Here is a 24,785-nt window from a genome sequence, read left to right on the forward strand (position 1 = left end):
AACAAAAGTTGAAACTTGGAAGGCAACGAGTGAAAGATGTGTTTGGTAGCTAGCTAACAAATTATGCTTTTATTTATAGAGCGAGTCACATAAGGGTCCCTCTCTTGAAGGCACCGCGGGAAACACGCAACTAAAGGACTTTTGCTGGCAACTGCCCAAGAGGAACAGTAAGGCCATAGGCAACATCATTTAATGTTATGAACAGTTGTTGGAATACGGTAGTATAATATCCTAATTATAAAACCTCGTTTATAATTAGGATCAGAGGTAGTATTAATATTTCAAGTGTCTTGTTTCTTGGGAATAAAGAGTTAATATAAATTCAGACATATTTTGGTTTTGATTCCTTAAATTTTAAACTCATGATTTTTAGTGAAAATTAGTTTGTCTTAAAACGTTATACTTTGGAGGTGTAACAATATTAAAATTTGCTGAATCATCATAAACGGTGTTAAAATGATGGTGTGGACTCACTTGATAGCACATTACTAGATTTTTTGCGGATAATAAAAAGAAAGTTCCTCAAAATGCAATGCAAATTACGATTATATAAAGAGAGATGGGTTTTCAAAATGCAGTGTAATGAACAATTCCTCAAACGAACAGTGGGGATAAAAAAATGGGGCTAAACAACTTTGTTTTGATGACTTGTTCTCTTCTTTTTTTTTTATCTTTTATTAGTCACACAAAATCTATAGTTAGGTGTTATTTAGTGAGTTATATAACTACTCTAATGCTGTTTATAATACTTTAGTAGGTTTTTATATCATTATGTCTCTAGAGACTAATATTTTAAGATAGACTAAATCCTAGAAACTAAAACCATGTATTTGAAATTTAAATGACTAAAATCAAAATAAATTCAAATTTAAAGGACCAAAAATTATATTAACCTTTAAATAAAAATCATCTAAATTTTGTATCATATGTAAATAACTTTTCCAAGTCCCAACCTTTAAAAGTTTACAAGAAACCTACATAACCTGTATAGGTAACTCATTTACTTTCTAGTTACGTTTTGTTTATTATTTAATCTGGAAATAATTTTAAATTTAAGGAGTTTATCTACATATAATTTAAAGTTTAAGAGGATTATATAATATAAAAATAAATTTTAATTAAGGGGCATAAATGTATAATTCAGAATTATGTGTGTGGCAGCAGCAAGCAACGACAACATAATAGTAGTAGGAGTAGGAATAGCAGTAACAATAATATTAGCAATGTTAATTTGTATGAATATTTTAAAGAATTGCTTGAACATATTGAACTAATTAATTTATGTGATTATATTTAGTGGTATGAAAAATGGGCAAGAAGTAGCATCAAAATGAAGGATCGGCCACCTAAATAATGAATGGGATGATCATTATACTAGCTTCAATCCTTAATATAACAGTTAGTTTAATGTCACATTTATTTTTTTTAAAATAGTCATTGTAATAGTTGCATATATTAACTTTTAATTTGGTCATAGATATATCTCTCATATTTATTTATTTATTTTTAAATTAGTCCTTGTAATAGTTGTACATATTAAGTATTCTATCAAATAATAGTTCTAGTTAATGCACATGATTAGTAAGAGTATTTGAAGAAAAACAACATACTCCTCCGATCCTTAATATAAGACCCATTTAACTAATTTGATTAAATTAAAAAAGTTAGGTAAGTTAGTTAATTATAAGAAAAGTGAAACATTTTTCCTAAAACACCATAATCATCTTTCTTAATACCTCCTCTCCCTCTTCTACTTGATTATGGTTGAGGGAGTATCCATAGGGGTAATTTAGAGAAAATTGATAAATATGAGAAATGGGTCTTATATTTAGGACCAAAATCAATGGGTCTTATATTTAGGACCAAAACCAACTTTAGAATTAGGTCATATATTAAGGACTGAAGGAGTATATTTTTGTTACAAATAACTAGCTTAACAAATTTTTTTAATCTACTCAAATTAGTCAACTAGCTCTTATATTAAGGATTGAATGTGATATTATACAGGGAATCAAAATGAGCTACTATTAATATAGACATACATTTCATTTACACATTCATGATTAATAACTCGATCCCTGACCCTTTTTTATTCTTGTGGCAATAAAAGTCAGGACAACAAAAGCGCATATAAATTTACCAGACCACAATTTCCTTGGGGAGGGAAACTCCTCTACTATCTCCATTGAGAATATGATATAAATTCAAAATTTTGAATTTTATAAAAAGGATAGAAAGAAGTACCACCTCAGTCCTTATTATAAGTCACTTATAAGTTACAACACATTTTTACATGTCAAGAAATGCATTAAATTGACAAAATTTTTCAATTTGATCGTTATTAAAGTTTTTTTTATCTCTCTTTCTCTCTACATTTACAAATTATTTTCACATCTTTTTTTTATTTCTCTTTTCAATAAGAATTAAATAAGGTAAAATTGGAAAGCAAGCATTAAATACACTACAAATAATTTAAATTTATAACTAAATTTTTTCTCTACAGGTGACTTACATTTGGAATCACAGTGATATATATATTTTGCTAATTCCTTTATGCTCAAACTTATAATTTATGTGGAAAAATAAATAAATATATATATATGGATTTTTCGTGTGGATACAGATACATAGTATTATTTTGGTCTTAAATGTAAGTGACTCATGAGATAAAATTTCAATTGTAAATATAAGTTACTTGTAATATATTTAATACTTATTTTTAATTTTATTTTTATTTAATTCTTATTAAAAATAGAAAAATAAAGAAGACATGAGAATAATTTGTAAATATGAAAAAACTTTAATAACCATAAAATTAAAAATTTGTCAGTTTAGGGCATTTTGTTGATGAAAGACAGTTTATTATAGGTAAATGGGAGGGTGTAGGGCACGTCAACAGCCAGTTGGGTGAATATTAATTGTTCGGAGGGGTATGAATTTTTAGGGGGCAAAAGTGTCCTCGGCATTTATGAACAGCTTGACCTGTCTTCAGGGGCTTCCCATGCACTGTGCTGGTTCTATCGTTGACTTTGACCAATTCAAAAGCATGACTAAAATGACTCTGTCTTGCCAACAAGCGAAATCAACGGTAGAGCCCCGCCAACTTTCATGAAATGATCATCAATATACCCATTCATACATATGCATACATGCATACACACACATCATCTCAAACATGTGTAGTTAACTCGATGGCCAAAAAAAAAATGAAAAAAAAAAACTCCCCCGCTCTTGTTTATTTCTTTTTATAAAGTATTTACAGTATCTTTTTATACATATTAAAAAAATCTTAAATTGCATTAATTTTTAATTAAAATATAATAATTTTTTAACTTTATCTTTATTTAATATATATCTTTTAAAAAACTATATATACTATAATAAATAAAGAATAAGTATATTTATGTTAAAAATTTAATGAAGTGATTTATAAATAGAACCATAAAAAATATTAAAAAAATAATAATAAAATACCTTCTGAATTTCAAAATGACAAATAAGGCATCCGAATAAACAAAATGACAAAGAAGGCATCAGGTACTAATATGAAATTTTGATTTTGAATTTTACAAAATACAATGGGATTTACAATGTTCATAGTGAGAGTTATTACTTCGTCAATGGGTTTTGCAACCTATTTTGAAGGGTTGGGTAAGTTTTCTGTGAAAAAAATATAATTCCACGCTGAATTTTACAAACACATAGTGGTATTTACAACTTTCATAGTGAGATTTACTACTTGGTCAATGGGTTTGCAACCTGTTTTGAGGGGTGGGTAACTTTTCTGTAAAAAACAATACAATTCCATGCTGAATTTTACAAAATACAGAGTGAGATTTACAACTTTCGTAGTGAGAGTTACTACTTTGCCAATGGGTTTTGCAACATGTTTTGAGGCCAAAAATCAAAATTCTAGATTAATACCTGATGAGTTCTTTATTATTTTGTTTATTCAGATGCCTTATTTGTCATTTTGAAATTCAGAAGGTATTTTATTGTCATTTTCCCAAAAAAAATCTCTTTTTATGTTATAAATAAGACTAAGGAATGTGTAGTTGACTTAGTAAATTTGTTCCAAATTTAAATTTTTTGTAACTTTAACCATATTAAATTAGGTTGTAAAGGAAAGAGAAAAATACAAAGAATTACATTTAAGTATTAATTGCAATGACAAAATTAACAAATAAGTATTAAATACTCCCAAGTCACTTATATTTGGACAAAATTATTCTCCTATAAACAACTTATATTATAGACCAAGGGGAGTACAATTTATTAATAGTGTATTAATTTATTCTTTTAATTTTTTTTGTACAATGTATGTAAAAACAATATCATGTTGAATCATTCGTCCGTCCGTTCATTTTGCCCTAGAAATGGAAAACTTAAAAACATTTAGAATATATCAAATACAACCTGTGATGCTTAATATGAGAGCTAGTTGAATGGTTGGATTTGGTTTTAAATATAATACTCTAATATACTTTATTTTTTAAATTTATAATTTTTTCTCAAAATACTTATATTGATTGTAAGAAGTTCTCATTTAAAAAATAGTTCTAATGCATGTGAGAAAGTAGTTTAAAAACTCGTTTAGAATGTTTTATAAGCAGTATCTTAATTATGATTTACCAAATTAGAAAAATATGTAGAAAGAATTTTGTCTTGATTTACGTAAAATATATTTATAAGTACTTATGAATGTGATTCCAAACAGACTCTAAGATAATATTAGGCTGGTTCAAGTTAAAGTGGGCCTTCAGCTCAAAAATTGGATCAAAGGTAACATCTAAAGTACTCTTTCGGTTCTAAATATAAGACCCATTTTATAATGTAAATTACACTACAAAATTCGGTTATTCACAAGAAACACAAAAAAAATTTACAACCCAAAATGTAAATGTTTGAGTGTAAATGAACAAGTAAAATTCAGCTATTTACAATCTAAATTCAGTTATTCATAAGAAACATAAACATTACAAAACTAATAAGAGAATTTACAACTTCAAATGCAAGTATTCATGTTTCTTATAAATAGTTGAATTTGGGTTGTAAATATCTTAATTGTTATTATAAATTGCTAAATTTAACTTGTTCATTCACACTCAAACATTTACATTTTGGGTTGTCAGTTCCCTTTTGTTTTTTGTGAATTGTCAAATTTGGATTGTAAATCCACAAACTTTTGTTGTAAATCTTTAAATTTTACTTGCTCATTTACACTTAAACACTTGCATTTAGGGTTGTAAATTTCATTATGTTATTTGTAAATTGCCAAATTTTTGTTGTAACTTGTTGAATTTCACTTGTAAATTCTTGAATTTTATTTGTTCACTTACACTTGAACACTTGCGTTTGTTTTGTTATATATATATATATATATTTTTATTTGCATCAGACCTTCCCTTAGTCACCTTATTTTAAAATAAATCTTCCAGCCACCGGAGCTACAATAGAGGCTACCAAAGCCCCAACCTCCAGCGGCGGTGATCAGTGGCCGGACCTCCTCAGAACTCCGGCGACCAGTAATATTTATTTTTTAAAAAAATAAAAATGAAGGGTATTATTGTAATCTTATTCTTAATTTTAATTTCAGTTTGGTCCTTTAGTCCTGCAGTGACATTTCATAATGTTTTGGGGTTGTTTGAAATAAATTCTCAACAGCGGTCCTTGATCAAAATTTTTCCTTAAATTAATTGACTAATAACATAGGACAATGACCAAGTGGGACTCGTAGAATATTTTCTAACGTGGGAGAAAATTTGCCAACATGGTAGAAAAAGTGGGCACAATATTACTGCCACCTCTGTGTTATTAATTTAGAAAGATTAAGAAAATTATTATATTATTTAATTATATTACATGTTACATAATTTTTTTTAAATATAAATCATTAGATTATATATTAATCTATAAATAAGGCCAATTAATTTGAATAAAAATGATAAATATAAATATTATAAAATAATTTGATAACTTTCTTAATATTTTTAAATTAACTAGATTTTATTAAACAAGCGGATGTAGAACTACTTTTTGGGTTTTAGTTAGACCTAAAGTTTTATTCACGTCTTAAGTCCTGCATATATTTCTTTCTTTTCCATATTCTTATGTTTTTAAGTATTTGATATCTCACATATTTTGTTATCTTTCCTCATACGATTTTAGTTTATATCCACACTTCGCCATTTCAAATTTTTAAAAATTGTCTACCACTAAGATTTTTACATAAGTGATAATTGTATTGATGGGGCGGACATATTTCGATTTTCGATTCCAGTTCTCCCAGAATCCCTATCTCGTTTTGTTCTCAAAATCCCATCCTTATCATTAAATACAAAATAAATGGTTGGGATTTAATATTTTAAAAAAATGAATACCCATCTTTTCACTCATATTTATGTACCATGATAATAATAGTTTTTAAAATATTAAATCTAAATTATATAATATTTTCAGTCCTTAATATAAGATCTAATTGACTAATTTGAAGAGATTAAAGAAATTAGTTAAGTTAGTTATTTGTTATAAATAGATTTTATCTTTCTTAGACTACCTATGTTAATCATGTATTTAGTTAGAATTACTATGATAAAATATTTAATATGTGTGACTATTAAGAAGACTATTTTAAAAATAAATAAATATAAAAGATATAGTAAATTAGGATTTTATATTTAAAACCAAATTAAAAGTAAAACAAAATAAGTACCGGGGTTAATATTTTTTCATATGTGGAGGCGAGATTTTGAGAAGCAAAGTAGACAGTGGATTCTCCATCCCTGTCCCACCAAGTTTGGTGTCCTATTCCATTGAAACGTTATTCGATTGTCTATAGAGAGACGAAGATTATTGAAAAAATAAAAAATAAAAAAGCCTAACAAAATTAAAAAAAAATTATAAAAAATATAACATGTTTTTCCTAAAGATTATAATCATTTGTTTTAATATTCCCCTCCCTCTTCTGCTTGATTATGGTTGAAGGAGTATTTATAAGAGTAATTTAGAAAAAATTGATAATATGAGAAATAGATATTATATTTAAGACAAAAATTAACTTAACAATTAGGTCATATATTAAGGACCGAAAAAGTATATAATTTTTTTATGGTCTTTTTTTACGATTTTTTCGTATTCCCAACAGAGACATTTTGCCATCCCCGGCTCTTCAGTTGAATTTCCACCGTCCTTCTTTCCCAGAAAGATTCTTGCCCGCGATAACCCACTAGGAAACAGGTCCTGTCATGAGCTTCTTTTGCGGGCTATCCTAAGTCAAGTAGGGCTGTTCACGGGACGGATTGGAACCGGGACAGGCCCGTCCTGATAAATAGTAATGGGACAGAAAATCTGTCCCATGTCCAGGCCCGTCTTGGTGTTGTCTTGGTCCCGATCAGGACGGGACCAATCTGGGACGTCTCAATATTTTTTTTTAATTTTTAAATTTTTTTTAATAAAATCTATTTTTTTGATTATAGTTTTTGGGCTTAGGCCTTATAAAAATGTCTTTTTATTTTCTTTTTTATTTGTTTGGACACTTTTCAACAAAAGCCCAAAATATTACATATAATAGTCATTAAAAACTTTAAACAAAAGCTTTTAACATAATAAAAACTTGTTAAAGATTTTAATCATCAATAATCTCAAATCATCAACAAATATAAAAACTCTAAATAAATATATCTATAGTTCCATATAATAGTCTCAAATCTTTAAAAAATATAAAAAAATAATATTATATAAATAGGATAAAATTTTTTTAAAAAAGGAACCGGCACGGGACGATCTCGTCCCGTGTCCCGTCCCGAAAAATTTTGGGACGGATCTGTCTCGTCCCAATAAGGCCGGGACTGGAACGGGCTGACTGGGACGGGCCGGCCTTGAACACCCCTAAATTCAAGTCTGACTCTGGTTGGAAACTTGTGTCCCAATATTGACTACAATTTCCATTTCTGGGGGCCTAAATTTCCTTTCGCAATTATGGTCATGGACGTTAAATTAATTGACTAATAACATAGAACACTGGCGAAGTGGGACTGTAGAATATCTTCCAACCTGGGAGACAATTTGTCAACATGGTAGAAAAAGTGGGCGCAATATTACTGCTACCTCTCTAGTATTAATTTAGAAAAACTAAAAAAAATTACTACATTACTTAATTATAATATATGTTACATAATCTTTTTAAAATATGAATTATTATATTATATATTAATTTATAAATGAGACAAATTAATTCAAATAAAAATGACAAATATAAATATTTTAAAATAATTTAATTATTATTTTAATATTTTTAAATTAACTAACTAGATTTTATATTAAACAACGACAAAAAACTACTATTTTGGGTTTTAGTCAAACCTCAAGTTATATTCATGTCTTAAGTCCTACATATATTTCTTTCTTTTCCATGTTCTTATGTTTTTTAGTATTTGGTATCCTAACATTTTTTTTTATTGTGTTCGGTAAAATCTTTCTTTATACTACTTTAGTTTATATCCACACTTTGCCATTTCAAATTTTTAGCCCACTATATTTTCGTGATTAAAAAAAAATTATGTGAGTTAGAATTGGAAGCTTGTTAGGTCCATGCATGCTTTTTAATTAAAGAGAATTAAAAGTATTTAAAAATTGTCTACCACTAAGATTTTTAAATAAGTGATAATTGTATTGATGGGGTGGACATGTTTAGATTCCAATTCTCTCAGAATCCTTGTCTGGTTTTGTTCTCAGAATCCCATCCTTATCATTAAATACAAAATATATGATTGGGATTTAATATTTTAAACAAATGAATACCCATCTTTTCGCTCATATTTATGTCCCATGATAATAATAGTTTTTAAAATATTAAATCTAAATTATATACTATTTTCGGTTCTTAATATTTTAAAGAAATTAGTTAAGTTATTTATTTGTTATAAATAGGTATTATCTTTCTTAGAATATCCATGTTAATCATATATTTAGCTAGAATTACTATTTGATGAAACATTTAATATGTGCAACTACTACAAAGATTATTTTGAAAAAAAAATATAAAAGACATAATAAATTAGAGTTTTATATTTAAAACCAAACTAAAAATCAAACAAGTTAAGTGACAAAAGTAGTATTTTTTCATAAGCGGAGGTGAGATTTTGAGAAGCAAAGTAGAGAGGGGATTCTCCTTGCCTGTCCCACTATGTTTGGTGTCCTTTTCCATTGAAACGTCATTTGATTGTCTAAGGGGAGACGAAGATCATTGGAAAAATCACAACAACAAAAAACCACCAAAATAAAAAAAAAACCATAAATAAAAACTCATGATAATATTAGTATAAATCCTGACTATAACAGTATGGGTTTTGACGTTAATTTTTGCAAACAAATCCTCATATATATATTTTTATTTTGACGGGTTTTTTAATGATATTTTCATATTCCAACAGAGATACTCTTCCGATTGTAAATATAAAACTTTTATATTCTTGTTATCCCTGGCTCTACGGTTGAATTTCCAACGTCCATCTTTCCCAGAAAGATTCTTGCCCGCGACAACGCACTAGGAAACGGGTCCAGTCATGAACTTCTTCTGCGGGCCATCCTAATTCAAGTCTGACTCTGATTGGAAAATTGAGTCCCATTATGGACTTTAATTTCCATTTCTGGAGGCCTAAATTACCTTTTGTAATTATGGTCATGGACGTTAAATTAATTGACTAATAACAGACTCGTAGAATATTTTCCAACGTGGGAGACAATTTTGTCAACAGGTAGAAAAAGTGGGCACAATATTACTGCTACCTCTCTAGTATTAATTTTAAAAAACTAAAAAAATTACTCCATTATTTAATTATAGCATATGTTACATAATTTTTTAAAAATATAAATTATTATATTATATATTAATTTATAAATACAAAAGATTAATTTAAATAAAAATAATAAATGCAAATATTTTAAAATAATTTAATTAATATTTTAATATTTTCAAATTAACTAACTAGATTTTATATTAAACAACGACAAAAAAACTACTATTTTGGGTTTTAGTCAAACCTCAAGTTATATTCACGTCTTAAGTCATACATATATTTCTCCTTTTTCATATTCCTATGTTTTTTAGTATTTTTTTTAGTCCTAAATATAAGACTTATTTTGTAGTGTAAATTATATTACAAAATGGATCTTATATTTGAGATAAGAGGAATATTTGGTATCCTAACGCATTTTTTTATTGTGTTCGGTAAAATCTTTCCTTATACGACTTCAGTTTATATCCACACTTTGCCATTTCAGATTTTTAGCCCACCATATTTGAGTTAGAATTCGAAGATTGTTAGGTCCATGCATGCTTTTTAATTAAAGAGAATTTATTAAAGTATTTAAAAATTGTCTACCACTAAGATTTTTACATAAGTGTATTGATGGGGTGGACATATTTCGATTCCAATTCCCTCAGAATCCGTGTCTTGTTTTGTTCTCGAAATCCCATCCTTATCATTAAATACTCCTCCGGTCCTTATTATAAGACCCAATTTGACTTTTTATTTGGTCCTAATTATAAGACCCAATCCATTTTGTCTCTTATATTTATACATTTTTTTCCAAGATAATCCTTCTAATAATGATAGTTTTAGCCAATATACTTAATTAGCAAGGATATTTTAGGAATGACAATACTTATTTATTATAAATAACTAACTTAACTCACTTCCTTAATCTCCTCAAATAAGTCAATTGGGTCTTATAATTAGGACCGGAGGAGTACAAAATAGATGATTGTGTTTTTAAAATATTAAATCTAAATTACATCCTACTTCGAGTCCTTAGCACAATATCTAAATTCAATTGAATTTCCAACGTCCATTTTTCCCAGAAAGATTCTTGCCTGCGACAACCTGCTAGGAAAATGGGTCCAGTCATGAACTTCTTTTGCGGGCTATACTGATTCAAGTCTAAACTCTGATCGGAAAATTGCGTCCCAGTATTGACTCCAATCTCCATTTCAGTGATCACTCCACGGAAAAAGGCGGGAAAGTATTACTAGTCACTTGACTTCCCTTATCTTCAATGATCAACATTCGCTCGTTCGCACATCGATACAGTTGTCGCACTATCATTCCCAAGTTTCAAAGCTTCTTTCTCTCTGTTTTCTCTGCTCTTTCATTTACCACGCTCATACTTCCATTTGGGATTTTTTTTCCTTTCTACTTTTTTTTTTTGGGAAAATGGTAATTAGGTCCCACTCAAGAGAATTAAATACAAAAAGGTCCTTTGAAATCATGAAATTATTTTAAAGTCTCAAAATTTTTTTTGCATTAAATTTTATTTGTTTACTTACCAAATTACCCTTCTTTTTTTTTTTTTAAGTTTGCATTGACAACTGAAAGAGCAGTAGTTGACAACTCAGGATACAAGGATTGACAACTATCGCGGTTGGTTTGACAACTTATGATGTGATATGCTGAGAAAATGTGTTGTCAAACCAGTCGCAATAATTGTCAATCCTTGCACTTTGAATTGTCAACCACTGCTCTTTCAATTGTCAATACAAAGTTTAAAAAAAAAAGAAGGGTAATTTGGTAATTAAATAAATAAAATTTATTGCAAAAAGGTCTATTGGGACTTCAGAATAATTTCATGATTTCAAGGGACCTTTTTGCATTTAATTTTCTTGAGTGGGATCTAATTGTAATTCTTCCTTCTTCTTCTTTTTTTTTTTCAGCAGCCCCATATACAAATGGAACCCAGATTGGGGTTTCCACTTCTCTTCTTATTGTTATTATCTATCTGTTTCAATGTGGAATCAAAGTGTCAGAAAGGATGCAACCTGGCTCTTGCCTCCTACTATGTTTGGGTTGGTTTTTTCAATCTCACGACGGTTTCGCAGATTATGCAATCCCCAATTCTTCAAAATCCTGAAGATATCGTCAGCTATAACAAAGGCCAACTGTCTACCCCAGACTATGTCCAAACTACCACTCGAGTGAACGTACCGTTCCCTTGCGATTGCATCGGTGGTGAATATCTAGGTTACGTATTCAAGTACCCGATTCAAACAGGGGACACATATATGAAGGTTGCGAATCAGAGCTATTCCAATCTAACCATTGCTTCGTGGTTGCAGAGCCACAATGGCTATCCGCCGAACAATTTTCCTAATTCTGGAACATTGAATGTGACGGTGAACTGTTCGTGGGGGGATAGCCACGTTTCGAGAGATTATGGGTTGTTCATCACGTACCTGCTTAGAGCTGAGGATTCTTTGGATTCAATTGCGAACCAGACGAATCTTGATCGATCGTTGCTGCAGAAGTATAATCCTGGTGTTAATTTTAGCAGAGGGAGTGGTGTGGTGTATATCCCCGGGAAAGTTACACCAATTTATTTGATATCACGTGATCTTAATTCGAACTTATGATTGAATAAGATCTTAATTTTAGAGTTCACCTAACTTTATTTGTTAGCATATATCAATAAATGATAGTCAAACACTTCTTGGCTAGTATAATAAATTCCTTCTCATGTTTGGATCCTCTTTTTGGACTTAACATCTTCGGTAAAAAAAATGCATTATATGCTTATTAAAGGGTATTCAGTTCTGGTAATTTGTCTTTGACTCCGACTTCGAATCCTATAGAATTTACGAATGGGTCTGAATCATTGCTTTTCTCTTGTAAAACTGATTTACCGTATTTCTTACGGCAGCATGGCCTCCGATCCAATCTTTGTCTCTGTGAGAATGTCTCCCACACTATGGATTTTGAACGAAATTAACTCTAATAATTGACATTAGTGATTCTGATTTCACAGTCAACTAACGTGGATCATGTGACATAGATAACCAAAATCCATTAATGATCTCTGATAATATATCGTCTAAAAATGCTCACAGTGAAAGAAAAGCATTGAGGTTTATGGTTACTAATAGTAAAATCTTGAGTTTTTTCTTGGGAAAATGACAAAAAAAAAGCCCCCAATATGTGAAATTACGAATTGAAACCCTCAATTGGGAAAATCCCAAATGAAAACTCGGTCACATATTGCAAATATGAAATCTTGGTGAAATGTTTGAAATGCCCCTCAGACAAATGACAAATTGATTGTAGGAAATGACAAGTTCAATTTAATGAATAACAATTTCAATAGACCAAGTCACAACTTGCCTGAGGATATGCTAAATGACAAGTTGACTAAAGAAAATAACAAGTTCGCTTTAGCGAATAACAATTTTAATAAAACAAATCACAATTTGACTGAGGGGCATTTCAGACATTTCATCAAGATTTTATATTTATAATGTGAGACCGGGTCCCTCATGGCAATTTGGCTTATTCAAATAACCTCCTTGTAATTTTGGTAATTTAGGGGGTCTTTATTTCTCATTTTCCCTTTTTTCTCTTTTATGCCAGCATGTTTTTGGTTTTCTTTTTTAAATTTGTTACTAGTAGGGATATTATAAATCTTTCTGCATTTTACTTACCCTTTTTTTTGGCTCTTATTTTTCAGACAGAAATGGTTCCTATGTGCCCCTGCCCCCGAGGTAACTGCCCTATTTTCGGATGATTAGCACATGAAACCGCATGTGTTTTTTCTTCTTGTAAGATTTTTGAAGAAATTGCTAGAAGTTGCCCTCTATTTTCAAAATCTACACGTGTTTACTGAAAGAAAGAGACCCACTGTATTTTCATCCAAATTTTTGTTTCAATGAAGTACCTTTCATTAACTTAAATGCATTTTTTTGGGGTTAAAAAATAGTGAAAACAAAGTCTTTTCTTTCTTGTTTTTATTTGTGCCTATTTGGATAAAATCCATATTTATAAGATTTAGTTAATGGAGGGTATTTTTAGTAAAAAATTTTAAAATTGGGTTAAAATGTATATTTGGAAATTGTTCTGTGTAATTTTAGTAAAATTCAGGGGAAGCTCTTGTATGTCACTCCAAATTTGTAATCCTAATGTGTGTTCTCTTTTGTTTTTTTTTTTTTTTCCTTTTTTCAGCCCAAAAGGTTTGTCCTTCTTTCTCCTCGAAGGTTTGCTAATTTAAAGCATGGCTTGGTAAGAATATGCTCAAGTTGGAAGGTCAATGCTACTTTGAACTGATAGTGTTTTTTCTTAATAAGCAGGGCTAAAAGGCATAGGCATTGCAGGAGTATCTGCTCGAGCAATTGCTGGAATTCTGTTATTGACAGTTTGTCCGTATGTTGTGTATTACCAAAAGAAGAAGGAGAAAGAGGAAAAATTGCTTTCAGTATACGCTGCTCAACCTGGAAAGGGTACATAGATATCTACCTCTTCTCCTTTTGTTTCCATTGTATTTCCTATCAAACTATTGGGTAAAATGTAACAAGTTCCAAAGGGCTAATCGGTTTAATAACTCTCATGCTCAATTAGTTCATATTACTAGTATGAAATGGTATCCAATTGGCTGAAAGATCATTGGTTGAGGGAGAAACCTGGTTGGCAATCGATTCAATCAGCTCAAGTTCATCCTCTTAGCTGCTGCTGTAAGAGGAAGTGAATGGTGGCCAAGATCAAATGCTTTGAAACCGTTTTCTGTCTAAGCTGGACGGGCTGTCCAAAACCATTGGTAAATACTTGAAGCAGAAGTAAACGGTGAAAGACTGAATCAGTGACCTAAAAATTTCTGAGAGTTTCTAGGTGGATGTAGATCATTCCAAAAGATCTGATTGCTGTGTCACCATCTGGAATTTCTCAATCCATCTTTAGATTTGTCTGAAATAGAATAATTTAGTTCACTCAACTTATTTTCTGTCAGCTTAGTTCACTGAAACAAATGGATGAAATGCATAAAAAATGACAATGTAATTGATTGAATGTAGTAATGCTGAGTATAAAATTTCAGATTCCAATGGTCCTCCTGCTCCTGCTGATACTAGCATCAAAGGTATTACTGTGGACAAATCAGTTGAGTTCTCATATGAAGAACTAGCTCAAGGCACAAATAACTTTGTTATGGAAAATAAAATTGGTCAAGGTGGTTTTGGGGCTATCTACTATGCAGAGCTGAGAGGCCAGGTTTGTAATTTTCATGTATTACTAAATTTAATTTAATTGCATGCATTTAAAAGAAAAGTTGCGTTTCATTAATATTAATGAGAATATTTTTATCATTGCTGCGTATAAATTTTTGTTTGGCTGAATCTTTCTTTTAACCAAGAATATGTGGGAAATATTTAAATAAGACGGTTATAGTCTTGCTCTGTTGATGATTTATAGCAGCATTCAACAAGCTATGAGAGTATTACATATGGTGGATTTGGAATAAGTCTATTATAAAAATGTACGTTGCAAGAGCCAAGAGCTTCAGTAATATATAACTCAAGGGATTTTCCTTTGCAGAAAGCTGCAGTAAAAAAGATGGAGCCACAAAAATCAAGGGAGTTTCTTGCTGAATTGGAAGTGTTAACTTGTGTTCATCACCTAAACTTGGTATGATAACTTTTGAACAAAAGCATATGTAGGGCTAGTTTTCTTGACCGTATAAGTATATAGTTTGTTTCTTTAAAAGCTAAACTAAGTATTAATTTTGATAGTTTTTTTTTACTGCCCTTGAATGGTATGTGCAGATGGCTTTTTCAGTGAAGGGATTCAACACTAGTCTAGGCATCGACATGTAGAGATCGATTTCATTATTTTGAACTTACAGTAGTAAACTATATGTCAAAACAGAATTTGAAGGTTCTCATTTGGGCATTAGTCATGATTAATTTTCTTTTTTCACAATAAAGTCAATGATGTAATTCCCATGCTTGTTAGTTTCATTTTAAAGCATGACAACATCAAATTCTATTCTCCAAGGTTAATCAATTTCCCCCTTGCATCACTCTTCTCTGTTGGTTTCCTGATATAAGTTTTTATTTATTTACTTAGAAGTTTATTGTCAATGATCATTCTCACCACATTCTCAAGGAGATTATTGTGAATACTCTTCAGCTCTAATGTAAGTAGTGTTATTTATTTGTAAATCATTCAGGACAAATACTAACAAGGTCTTGTCATTCAACTCACTCAAAAGCTTCTCAACACATCTAACATTGTCGGCTATTAATCTGTTGGAAATCCAATATGTCTTGCTCTTTCTCTTCAGCTCTTGGCTCTTCTTTCTTTTGTCTCTCTCCATCTGCTTATCGTTGTCTCAACTCATGCATCAATTTGTATCAAAGGGAGTCATCTTTGCACGATTTGTTCGCTTCACAAAATATAAAGCGCAACACAGAAGGAAAGTTGGTGAATCGGGTTGTCCCTAAGCTCTCTATTTTCCTATTTTTGTTATTTTCTTGCAAAACTTTTTGTATGGATCAACCTCTAATTAATAAATTATCTGCCTTATGAACGAATTTTAAATTGTTTGGATGGAGGTTTACTACATTATAAACCTGTAAATGACTAAAAAATATGTGTTTGATTAACAAAAAAAACATAGAGGCATAGTACATTATTCACAATACGGCACAGCCTATTGTTCATGTCAACTTTTCCATAGTTCCCTAAAAGAAAATCTTATAAATGAAAACATGAAAAGAATTAACAACTTATAAATCATATGATTAGTATATAAAATAAATGCGGGGCTGTTCTTGATTGGTGTTGTGATTTCGATTAAGCTCTACGAGAATATTTGTTGTAATATGCTTATGCACAACATTTAATCTTATCTGCTACTATGTCATGGAGAAATTAGTTGTGTTTTGTCTTGTCATTTTGTAGTGCCAGTGCTTTTACATCTGCACAGTCATTTTTTCAAGCATCTTATTTCATAAATGACTTATAATTGTTGTATGGATCATATAATACTTTGTCATAAGTTCATTCCACCTGTTAAAAAACTCTGTAGGTGCGCTTGATTGGATATTGTGTTAAGAAGGATTCCCTTTTCCTTGTGTATGAATATATTGACAATGGAAACTTAAGCCAACACCTGCGAGATTCAGGTGAGAAAAGAATTCCACCAACGTCTATTTCTGTGATCGTACATCAACCTAATTATCATATTAATTTAGCTACACACGTTTTTTCTGTGCATTGCATTAGCACAAAGTCTCTTTGACTATATTTTTATAGCTTGCAATAAATTTTATATTTTATATTGATGATCAAGTCACTTTTGACAGCTAGAGAACCCTTGCCATGGTCTGTGCGAGTGCAAATTGCTCTGGATTCAGCCAGAGGTCTTGAATACATTCACGAGCATACTGTGCCAGTATATATTCATCGTGACATAAAGTCGGAAAATATATTGATAGACCAAAACTTTCGGGCTAAGGTTGAATTCTTATTCAATATTTTTAGAGCTCATGTATATTTTTTTGGATGAATTATAATTCCTTGAATATTCATCTTTACAGGTTGCAGATTTTGGGTTGACCAAGCTCACTGAAGTGGGAAGTTCATCACTTCCCACTGAAAATTTTGCAGGCACATTTGGTTATATGCCACCTGAGTACGTCAACTTCCACTTTTCTTTTTAGGTAGCAGCCTAGTTAGGCACAGAAGGTTTGCAGATTTTGTGGAAATATGGAGCTGAGAACCTGAGGACATCTAGTAGATTTAATATAAAGGGAAAAAGACAGAAAAATACAACTTTAACTCCATAATTCCCAAAACGTCCGTCCAATTCCACAAATCCCATTTTGGTACCATGAGACCAAATTGGGATTATTATGTGAAAGGAAAAGACCACATTGCCCTTCATTTTAAATATTATTTTTAAAATATCACAGCCCCTACTGGCCGGTCGGTCACTGGACCTCCGGCGGCGGCAGTCAACGGAGCTCCGGCGACCAGCCGATAATTGGTCACCGGAGCTCCGTCGGTCGGATTTTTTTTTTGAAAATTTTTACAACTTCAATATAACGGTTAACAACTTTTGTAATGCTATTAACAACTTCAGTATAGCAATTAACAACAGCTTTTCTGGGAAATTCAACAAACTCCGGCGACCGGAAACAATTATTTTGAAAATTTTTACAACTTCAATATAACCGTTAACAACTTTTGTAATGCCATTCACAACTTCAATATAGCAATTAACAACAGGTTTTCTGGGAAATTCAATAAACTCCGGCGACCGGAAACAATTTTTTTGAAAATTTTTACAACTTCAATATAACGGTTAACAACTTTTGTACTGCTATTAACGACTTCAATATAGCAATTAACAACAACAAATTCAGGTGACCGAAAACAATTTTTTTAAAAATTTTTACAACTTCAATATAACGGTTAACAACTTTTGTAGGCCTATTAACAACTTCAGTATAGCGGTTAATAACAGGTTTTTGAGTTTGTTAAAGGCATTACTGAAGTTATAAAAATGTCACTTTTTGAATTTAAAAACTTGTTGTTAACTGCTATATCAAAGTTGTTAACCGTTATATTGGAGTTGTAAAAATTTTCAGAAAAACGTAATTGTTAACGTTATACTGAAGTTGAAAATTTTTACAACTCCAATATAACGGTTAACAACTTTTATAATGCTATTAACAACTTCAATATAGCAATTAACAACAAGTTTTCTGGGAAATTCAACAAACTCCGGCGACTGGAAATAATTTTTTTGAAAATTTTTACAATTTCAGTATAGCGATTAACAACTTTTGTAACCCTATTAACAACTTCAGTATAGTGGTTAACAACAGCTTTTTTTGAAAAATTATATAACTCAAAAACCTGTTGTTAACCGCTATACTGAAGTTGTTAATAGGATTACAAAAGTTGTTAACCGTTATACTGAAGTTGTAAAAATTTTCAAAAAAATTGTTTTCGGTCGCCAGAGTTTGTTGAATTTCCCAGAAAAACTGTTGTTAATTACTATACTGAAGTTGTTAATAGCAGTACAAAAGTTGTTAACCGTTATATTGAAGTTGTAAAAATTTTCAAAAAAATTGTTTCCGGTCGCCGGAATTTATTGAATTTCCCAGAAAACCTGTTGTTAATTGCTATATTGAAGTTGTGAATGGCATTACAAAAGTTGTTAACGGTTATATTGAAGTTGTAAAAATTTTCAAAATAATTGTTTCCGGTCGCCGGAGTTTGTTGAATTTCCCAGAAAAGCTGTTGTTAATTGCTATACTGAAGTTGTTAATAGCATTACAAAAGTTGTTAACCGTTATATTGAAGTTGTAAAAATTTTCAAAAAAAAAAAAATCCGACCGACAGAGCTCCGGTGACCAATTGTCGGCTGGTCGCCGGAGCTCCGGTGACCGGCCGGCCAGTAGGAGCTGTGATATTTTAAAAATAATATTTAAAATGAGGGGCAATGTGGTCTTTTCCTTTCACATAATAATTCCAATTTGGTCTCATGGTACCAAAATGGGATTTGTGGAATTGGGCAGACGTTTTTGGGCTTTTGAAGTTAAAGGTATATTTTTCTGTTTTTTTCCCTAATATAAATTAGTAGCTATCTCTCTTTTTTCTTTCAGAATAGATTGATTTTTGTCACATGTATAACATCACAAGCATGACCAAAACAAGCACTCACATATGGGGCCTTAAAGAGTGAAAATATCCTCATGGATATTATGCGGATGTTTTTAGCCGCTACAAATTGCTTGTCTCTGCCTTCTTTATAATGACATGAAAAATAATAGGATAGTTAATATTTTAATTATTTATTGTAGATTGTCAACAAAGAAATGTTGACAGCTTGTTGTTACGAGAAGCTTTTCAATATCTGTGAAGTGCTGAGTTCCAAGCCCTATGGTAGTAACAGGTTTTAACACTCTAAAGTTACCAAACTACCCTTACTTTAGCACTGCTGGGATTCGAACTCAACACCATAATAAGAGGGTTTTTGGATATCCTAACAGTGCTTCATAAAAGTATTTTTCTGTAAATCAAAACAAACTCCTCCATATACCATAAAATCACTGTCAAAACTATGATTTGATTTCCATCCAAACACCTCCTAGGATATTTAATAGCCTAGATGTCATTTGGAACCTAATTGTCATCAAACTGATCTTTTGAGACCTAGATGTCATTCTCCCTTTGAATAACACGATTGGATATGAATAATAAGAAAGTTTGTGTTGGTGTGAACTTGCTTTCTTTGAAATGAGTTCACCCTTCCCCCTTTTCTGATCACCAAAACGATTTCACTTTTTTGTGCTTAAGTTTGATTACTCTTCTGCCATCTGCAGGTATGCTTATGGTAGTCTTTCGCCGAAAATTGACGTCTTTGCTTTTGGAGTTGTCCTATATGAACTTATATCTGCTAAAGAAGCTTTGTCCAGGGCTGGTGGAGCTGGTTCTGAAACAAAATCCCTTGTCTCTTTGGTAATTCTTGACTTCCCGACTAAAAATGTTTTATTTACTATTCTTTTTTTAATTACAAACCATGTGATTTTACTAGAATTTAAGAGTTATTTTGCCTTGGTTGGTACAGTTTGAAGAAGTTCTTGAGAAGCCTAATCCAAAAGAACATCTTCAAAAGCTTGTTGATCCTAGGCTCGGTGATCAATACACAATCGATTCAGTTTACAAGGTGAGCATATAAATTGAACTGTTTAAACCTTTGTGTTGTCAAGTACTAGGCTCTAAAACTATCTCTACTAACTAATCAGAGAACTTGATAGTAACTATACAAAGAACTCAGAAACCAAGGTAAGTGTGTCAATGAAACGAAAATGCACTACAATTAGTGCGTTGTTAATCCAATTAAGTCGTGAAGAGCCCATTCATGTATTCTAATCCAACAACTATCATCACACCGCATGAAACCATTTAATAACTATGAAAATGATGGCCACATACAAAGGTCCACTGCCTCACTGATGTTTTAGTGACATGGCCCAACTTTGGGTAGTGCTTATGTAACACCTAAATAGTGCTCCAAAATATGATGTGACTTTGAAAGCACAATACCCCGAAATCTGCAAATTTCTATCCAGGACTCCAAAATAACCTAGTTGCCATGAAGCTCCCTACAACTAATTTGGAATTAAATTTTATAGTGATTCCTTAAATGCTTGTGTCTAAAATCTAAAACTAAAAACGAAAATGATAATTGCTGGACAAGTAACAGCCTTAGCTTAACAAATGACAATAGCTAAGGCATCGAGAGCTAATTTTGTAGAGGGCAATTATGTCACTTCTCAAAAACACTTAGGGGGTGTTTGGATGAGACAAAACCATGGTTTGGAGAATAACTTCTGGAGAATAGATTCTGAAGAGAATAGATTTTGAAAGAATAGATTTTCTGAAAAAGTGATTCTGATAAAGTGAGAGTGTTTGGATAATTATTGTCAGAAGTGCTTTTTGATATGTAGAAATTACTAAAAAGGACATAAGTTTAAATGATAATTACATGTAAGATATATTTCATAATATATGTTAATTTGAAGTAATAAATTTGTTAATAATATATATTTTGGCAACATAATAAATAAGACATAAATAATATAATTAATAAAAAATTAAAGTGTATATATATTAATAAAATAATTAAATATGTTTTTAGGAAAATGATTTACTTTGCCAAAAAAAATATTATTATTTCTTAAAAATTTTAAAGATGAAATCCCATATTTTTTTGGGAAAATTCCAGAAAAGGTCCCTCGAATATATGAAATCCCAGATTGGGTCCTGGAATTTTCAAAATGACAGAAAGGGTCAGTGACCCAATCTGTCATTTGTGAAATTAAGATCAATTGACAATTTTGCCCCTGACTAAGTGAGTAGTTATTCTCTATACAAATCTAGGTAACGCTTACGCTGTTCTAGTGATTACAAGATTATTTGTAGTTAATAATTACAAGATTAGTTGTAGTTAATAATAAGGTACCTAACTATGAAAAAGTGAGTAGTTATTCTCTATACGAATCTAGGTAATACTTACATTGTTCTAGTGATTACAAAATTAGTTGTAGTTAATAACAAGACACCTGAATATGAAAAAGCGAGTAGTTATTTGCTACATGAATCTAGGTAATGCTTAAACCCTTATAGTGATTCCTTAAATAATTGTAGTGAATGAATACAAATGAGGGCAAAATTGTCAATTCCTCTTGATTTGCCAAATGACAGATTGGGTCACTGACCCTTTCTGTCATTTTAGAAATTCTAGGACCTAATCTGGGATTTCATATATTCGAGGGACCTTTTCTGGAATTTTCCCTATTTTTTTTTCACAAAATTAAATAACCACACAAAAAAATTTCATATTAATTGTCTTGATAATAGAGGTTGCAACGAAATATATTTGTCCAAGTAATTTTTTTTTTAACAACACATTACATTATCTGAAAAGAAAAAGAAAATAAAAGAGACATGATTATTCTTGTATATAGTGAATAATTTGATCTCTTATGGAGTCATAAAGCCGAGCCATGTGAAATGAAGATTCTATTGATGAAGGTATTAAGACCTTGTCTATATATTAACTCTCTAATTAGGTTTTACATTAATGACCGGAACAATAATCTTACATTTAAGACCAATATTAACTCTCCAATTAGGTCTTACATTAAAAACCGAAATAATAAATTTATTAATTTTTTTTGCCAACATAATAAACAATGTATAAAAACATATATTAATTACTATATCCAGTTGTAAATGTAAGGATTAGTTGACTAATTTGAGTAAATTAAAAAAATAAGTTAAATTAGTTATTTGTAATAAACAGGTGTTTTCTTTCCTACAATATCCCTATTAATCAAGTTTATTGGTTATAACTTAAAAAACGATAGACAAATATGAGAAATAAAGTAAATTGAGGTTTTATTTTAGGACCAAATTAAAATCAAATGAGGTCTTATATTAAAAACAAGATGTAGTAATTGTTAATATGTGTATACATAATTATAAAATATAAGATTATGTTTTTAGAAAATTAAATAATTATTTTCAACCAAAAAAAAATTACCATACGTAGGGGGTGGGGGAGAGAACCACTCAAAAAGCAAAATTTTTTTGCTTATTACAAAACCTTGGTTTTGATAGACAAACCATGGTTTTATCATAAAACCATGGTTTTGAAAAATTGATAGGTGTTTGGGTAATTTTTTCCCAAACCATAATTTGGATCCCCAAACTATGGTCTGGGCAATCATCCAAACACTTTTTAATTTTAGAATAGTTTTTGAAGAGCTCATTCATGTATTCTTATCCATTAGCTATCATCACACCGCATAAAACCATTTAATAACTATGAAAATGACAACCACACACAAAGGTCCACTACCTCACTACTGTGTGTGTGACGTGGCCCCGCTCTGCGTAGTGCTTAATGTAACACCCGTGCCCCAAAATATGATGGACTTTGAAAAGCAAAGTAGATTGATTTTGGGAGAAAGACACAATACCCAAAATCCGCAAATCTCAATAAGGACCCCAAAATAAATTAGTCACCATGAAGCTCTCAACAACTAGTTTGGAATTAAATTTTATAGTATTCCTTAAATGCTTGTGTTTAAAATCTAAAACTAAAAACAAAAATGATAATTGTTTAACAAGTAACAACCTTAACTTATCAAATGGCAATAGCTAAGGCATTGACAATTAATTTTACAGAGCGTAATTAGGTTACTTCACAAAAACACTTAATTTTAGAGTAATTCTTGAAGAAGTTATAGGAATTAAACCATTTAAACCATTTGGATTAATCTTTTTGAAATTCTCATATTTCAATGTTCATTAGAGGGAGAATGAGAAAAAAGATCCCAACAATTGTAAAATCTCAAATAGGGTATTTTCACAAAAAAAAAAGTGTTATATTTTATAATTCAATTGTTGTCAAAACCTATTAAAGTATTATCACAAATCCTGATTTAGAATTTTACAATTTTTAGATTCCTTTTTTGTCATTCTCCCTTCTTTATATGTCTTTCCCCCTTGTGTTCTTTTGTTAAAGTGGGAAGGATATGACAGTCTTTATAGAATCCAAACATATAGCTGAATTTGACTGCTTACAAAAACTATTCATGGTGCTTGTAGGTTGCACAGCTAGCCAAAGTGTGCACAGATGGAGACCCAGACCGACGTCCAAGCATGAGATCTATTGTGGTGACTCTAATGACACTTTCTTCTTCTCCTTCTGTGGAATGGGACACTGCCTGCTTGTATGAAAATCCAACATACACAGAAATGTTGTTCGGAAGGCTGATGTAGAAAATATATGTCAATAATATTTAAATTAAGTGACTCACATGTTATTTTGGATTCCCCTTGTTTTTAAATCCAAAATAATAAATAATAATAATGCTAATTTTTTCATCAAATGAAAGGTTTCATATCCGTATATTTTAGTATAAGTGTTGTTATTTACAATATAATATAAGATTTTTTTTTAAATAAGTCATCAGATGTAAACTTATATGTAGTCTTTAAAATTTCACACACTTTTTTGTTACATCAAGATATTTTCTCGGGTATATACATAATTTCATGCATACCCTTATTTCAATTTCATATGCCCTTACTTTTATACAAATAATTTTGCCTTTTTCATTAAGCAATCCCCACAAAAAAAAACTTCCTTTTTTCAGGCCAAAAAAAAAACAAAAAACTTCCTTTTCATTAGTTTGAGAATCCAATATCGACAACTTCTTGTTAGACATTTTAGTAATTTCTACCTTTCTTTTTTGAAACCTCAATAATTTTTCTTTTAATTAAAGCAAAGCTTAACTTATTTTCATCTGTCAATATCGCTTACCTAATGCTGATCTCTCCACCCATATTAACAATCTTATCAGGGCTTGGCACGAGGATTAGGAAACATGATAAGCAACTTGATGTGTGAAGTAAATTGTGGTTATTGCATATGTCCTCTTGATT

At 30.6% G+C, this 24,785-nt stretch overlaps 1 protein-coding gene across 1 annotated transcript; it reads left to right on the forward strand.

Moving 5' to 3' along the window:
* The first annotated feature begins 11,725 nt into the window (after nt 1-11,725).
* Nucleotides 11,726-24,256, forward strand: LOC114712632 (lysM domain receptor-like kinase 3). The gene is made up of 11 exons (XM_028897181.1): nt 11,726-12,358; nt 12,576; nt 14,111-14,260; nt 14,851-15,023; nt 15,348-15,437; nt 16,843-16,939; nt 17,120-17,271; nt 17,354-17,448; nt 20,150-20,285; nt 20,395-20,493; nt 23,946-24,256. The coding sequence occupies exons 1-11, from the start codon at nt 11,726-11,728 to the stop codon at nt 24,117-24,119; spliced, it is 1,800 nt and encodes a 599-aa protein (XP_028753014.1). The 3' UTR covers nt 24,120-24,256.
* Nucleotides 24,257-24,785: the final 529 nt, after the last annotated feature.

This window comes from Neltuma alba, unplaced genomic scaffold (assembly GCF_004799145.2).
Source record: "Neltuma alba isolate B1F8T4 unplaced genomic scaffold, ASM479914v2 tig00011382_pilon, whole genome shotgun sequence".
Taxonomy (NCBI): Eukaryota; Viridiplantae; Streptophyta; class Magnoliopsida; order Fabales; family Fabaceae; genus Neltuma; species Neltuma alba.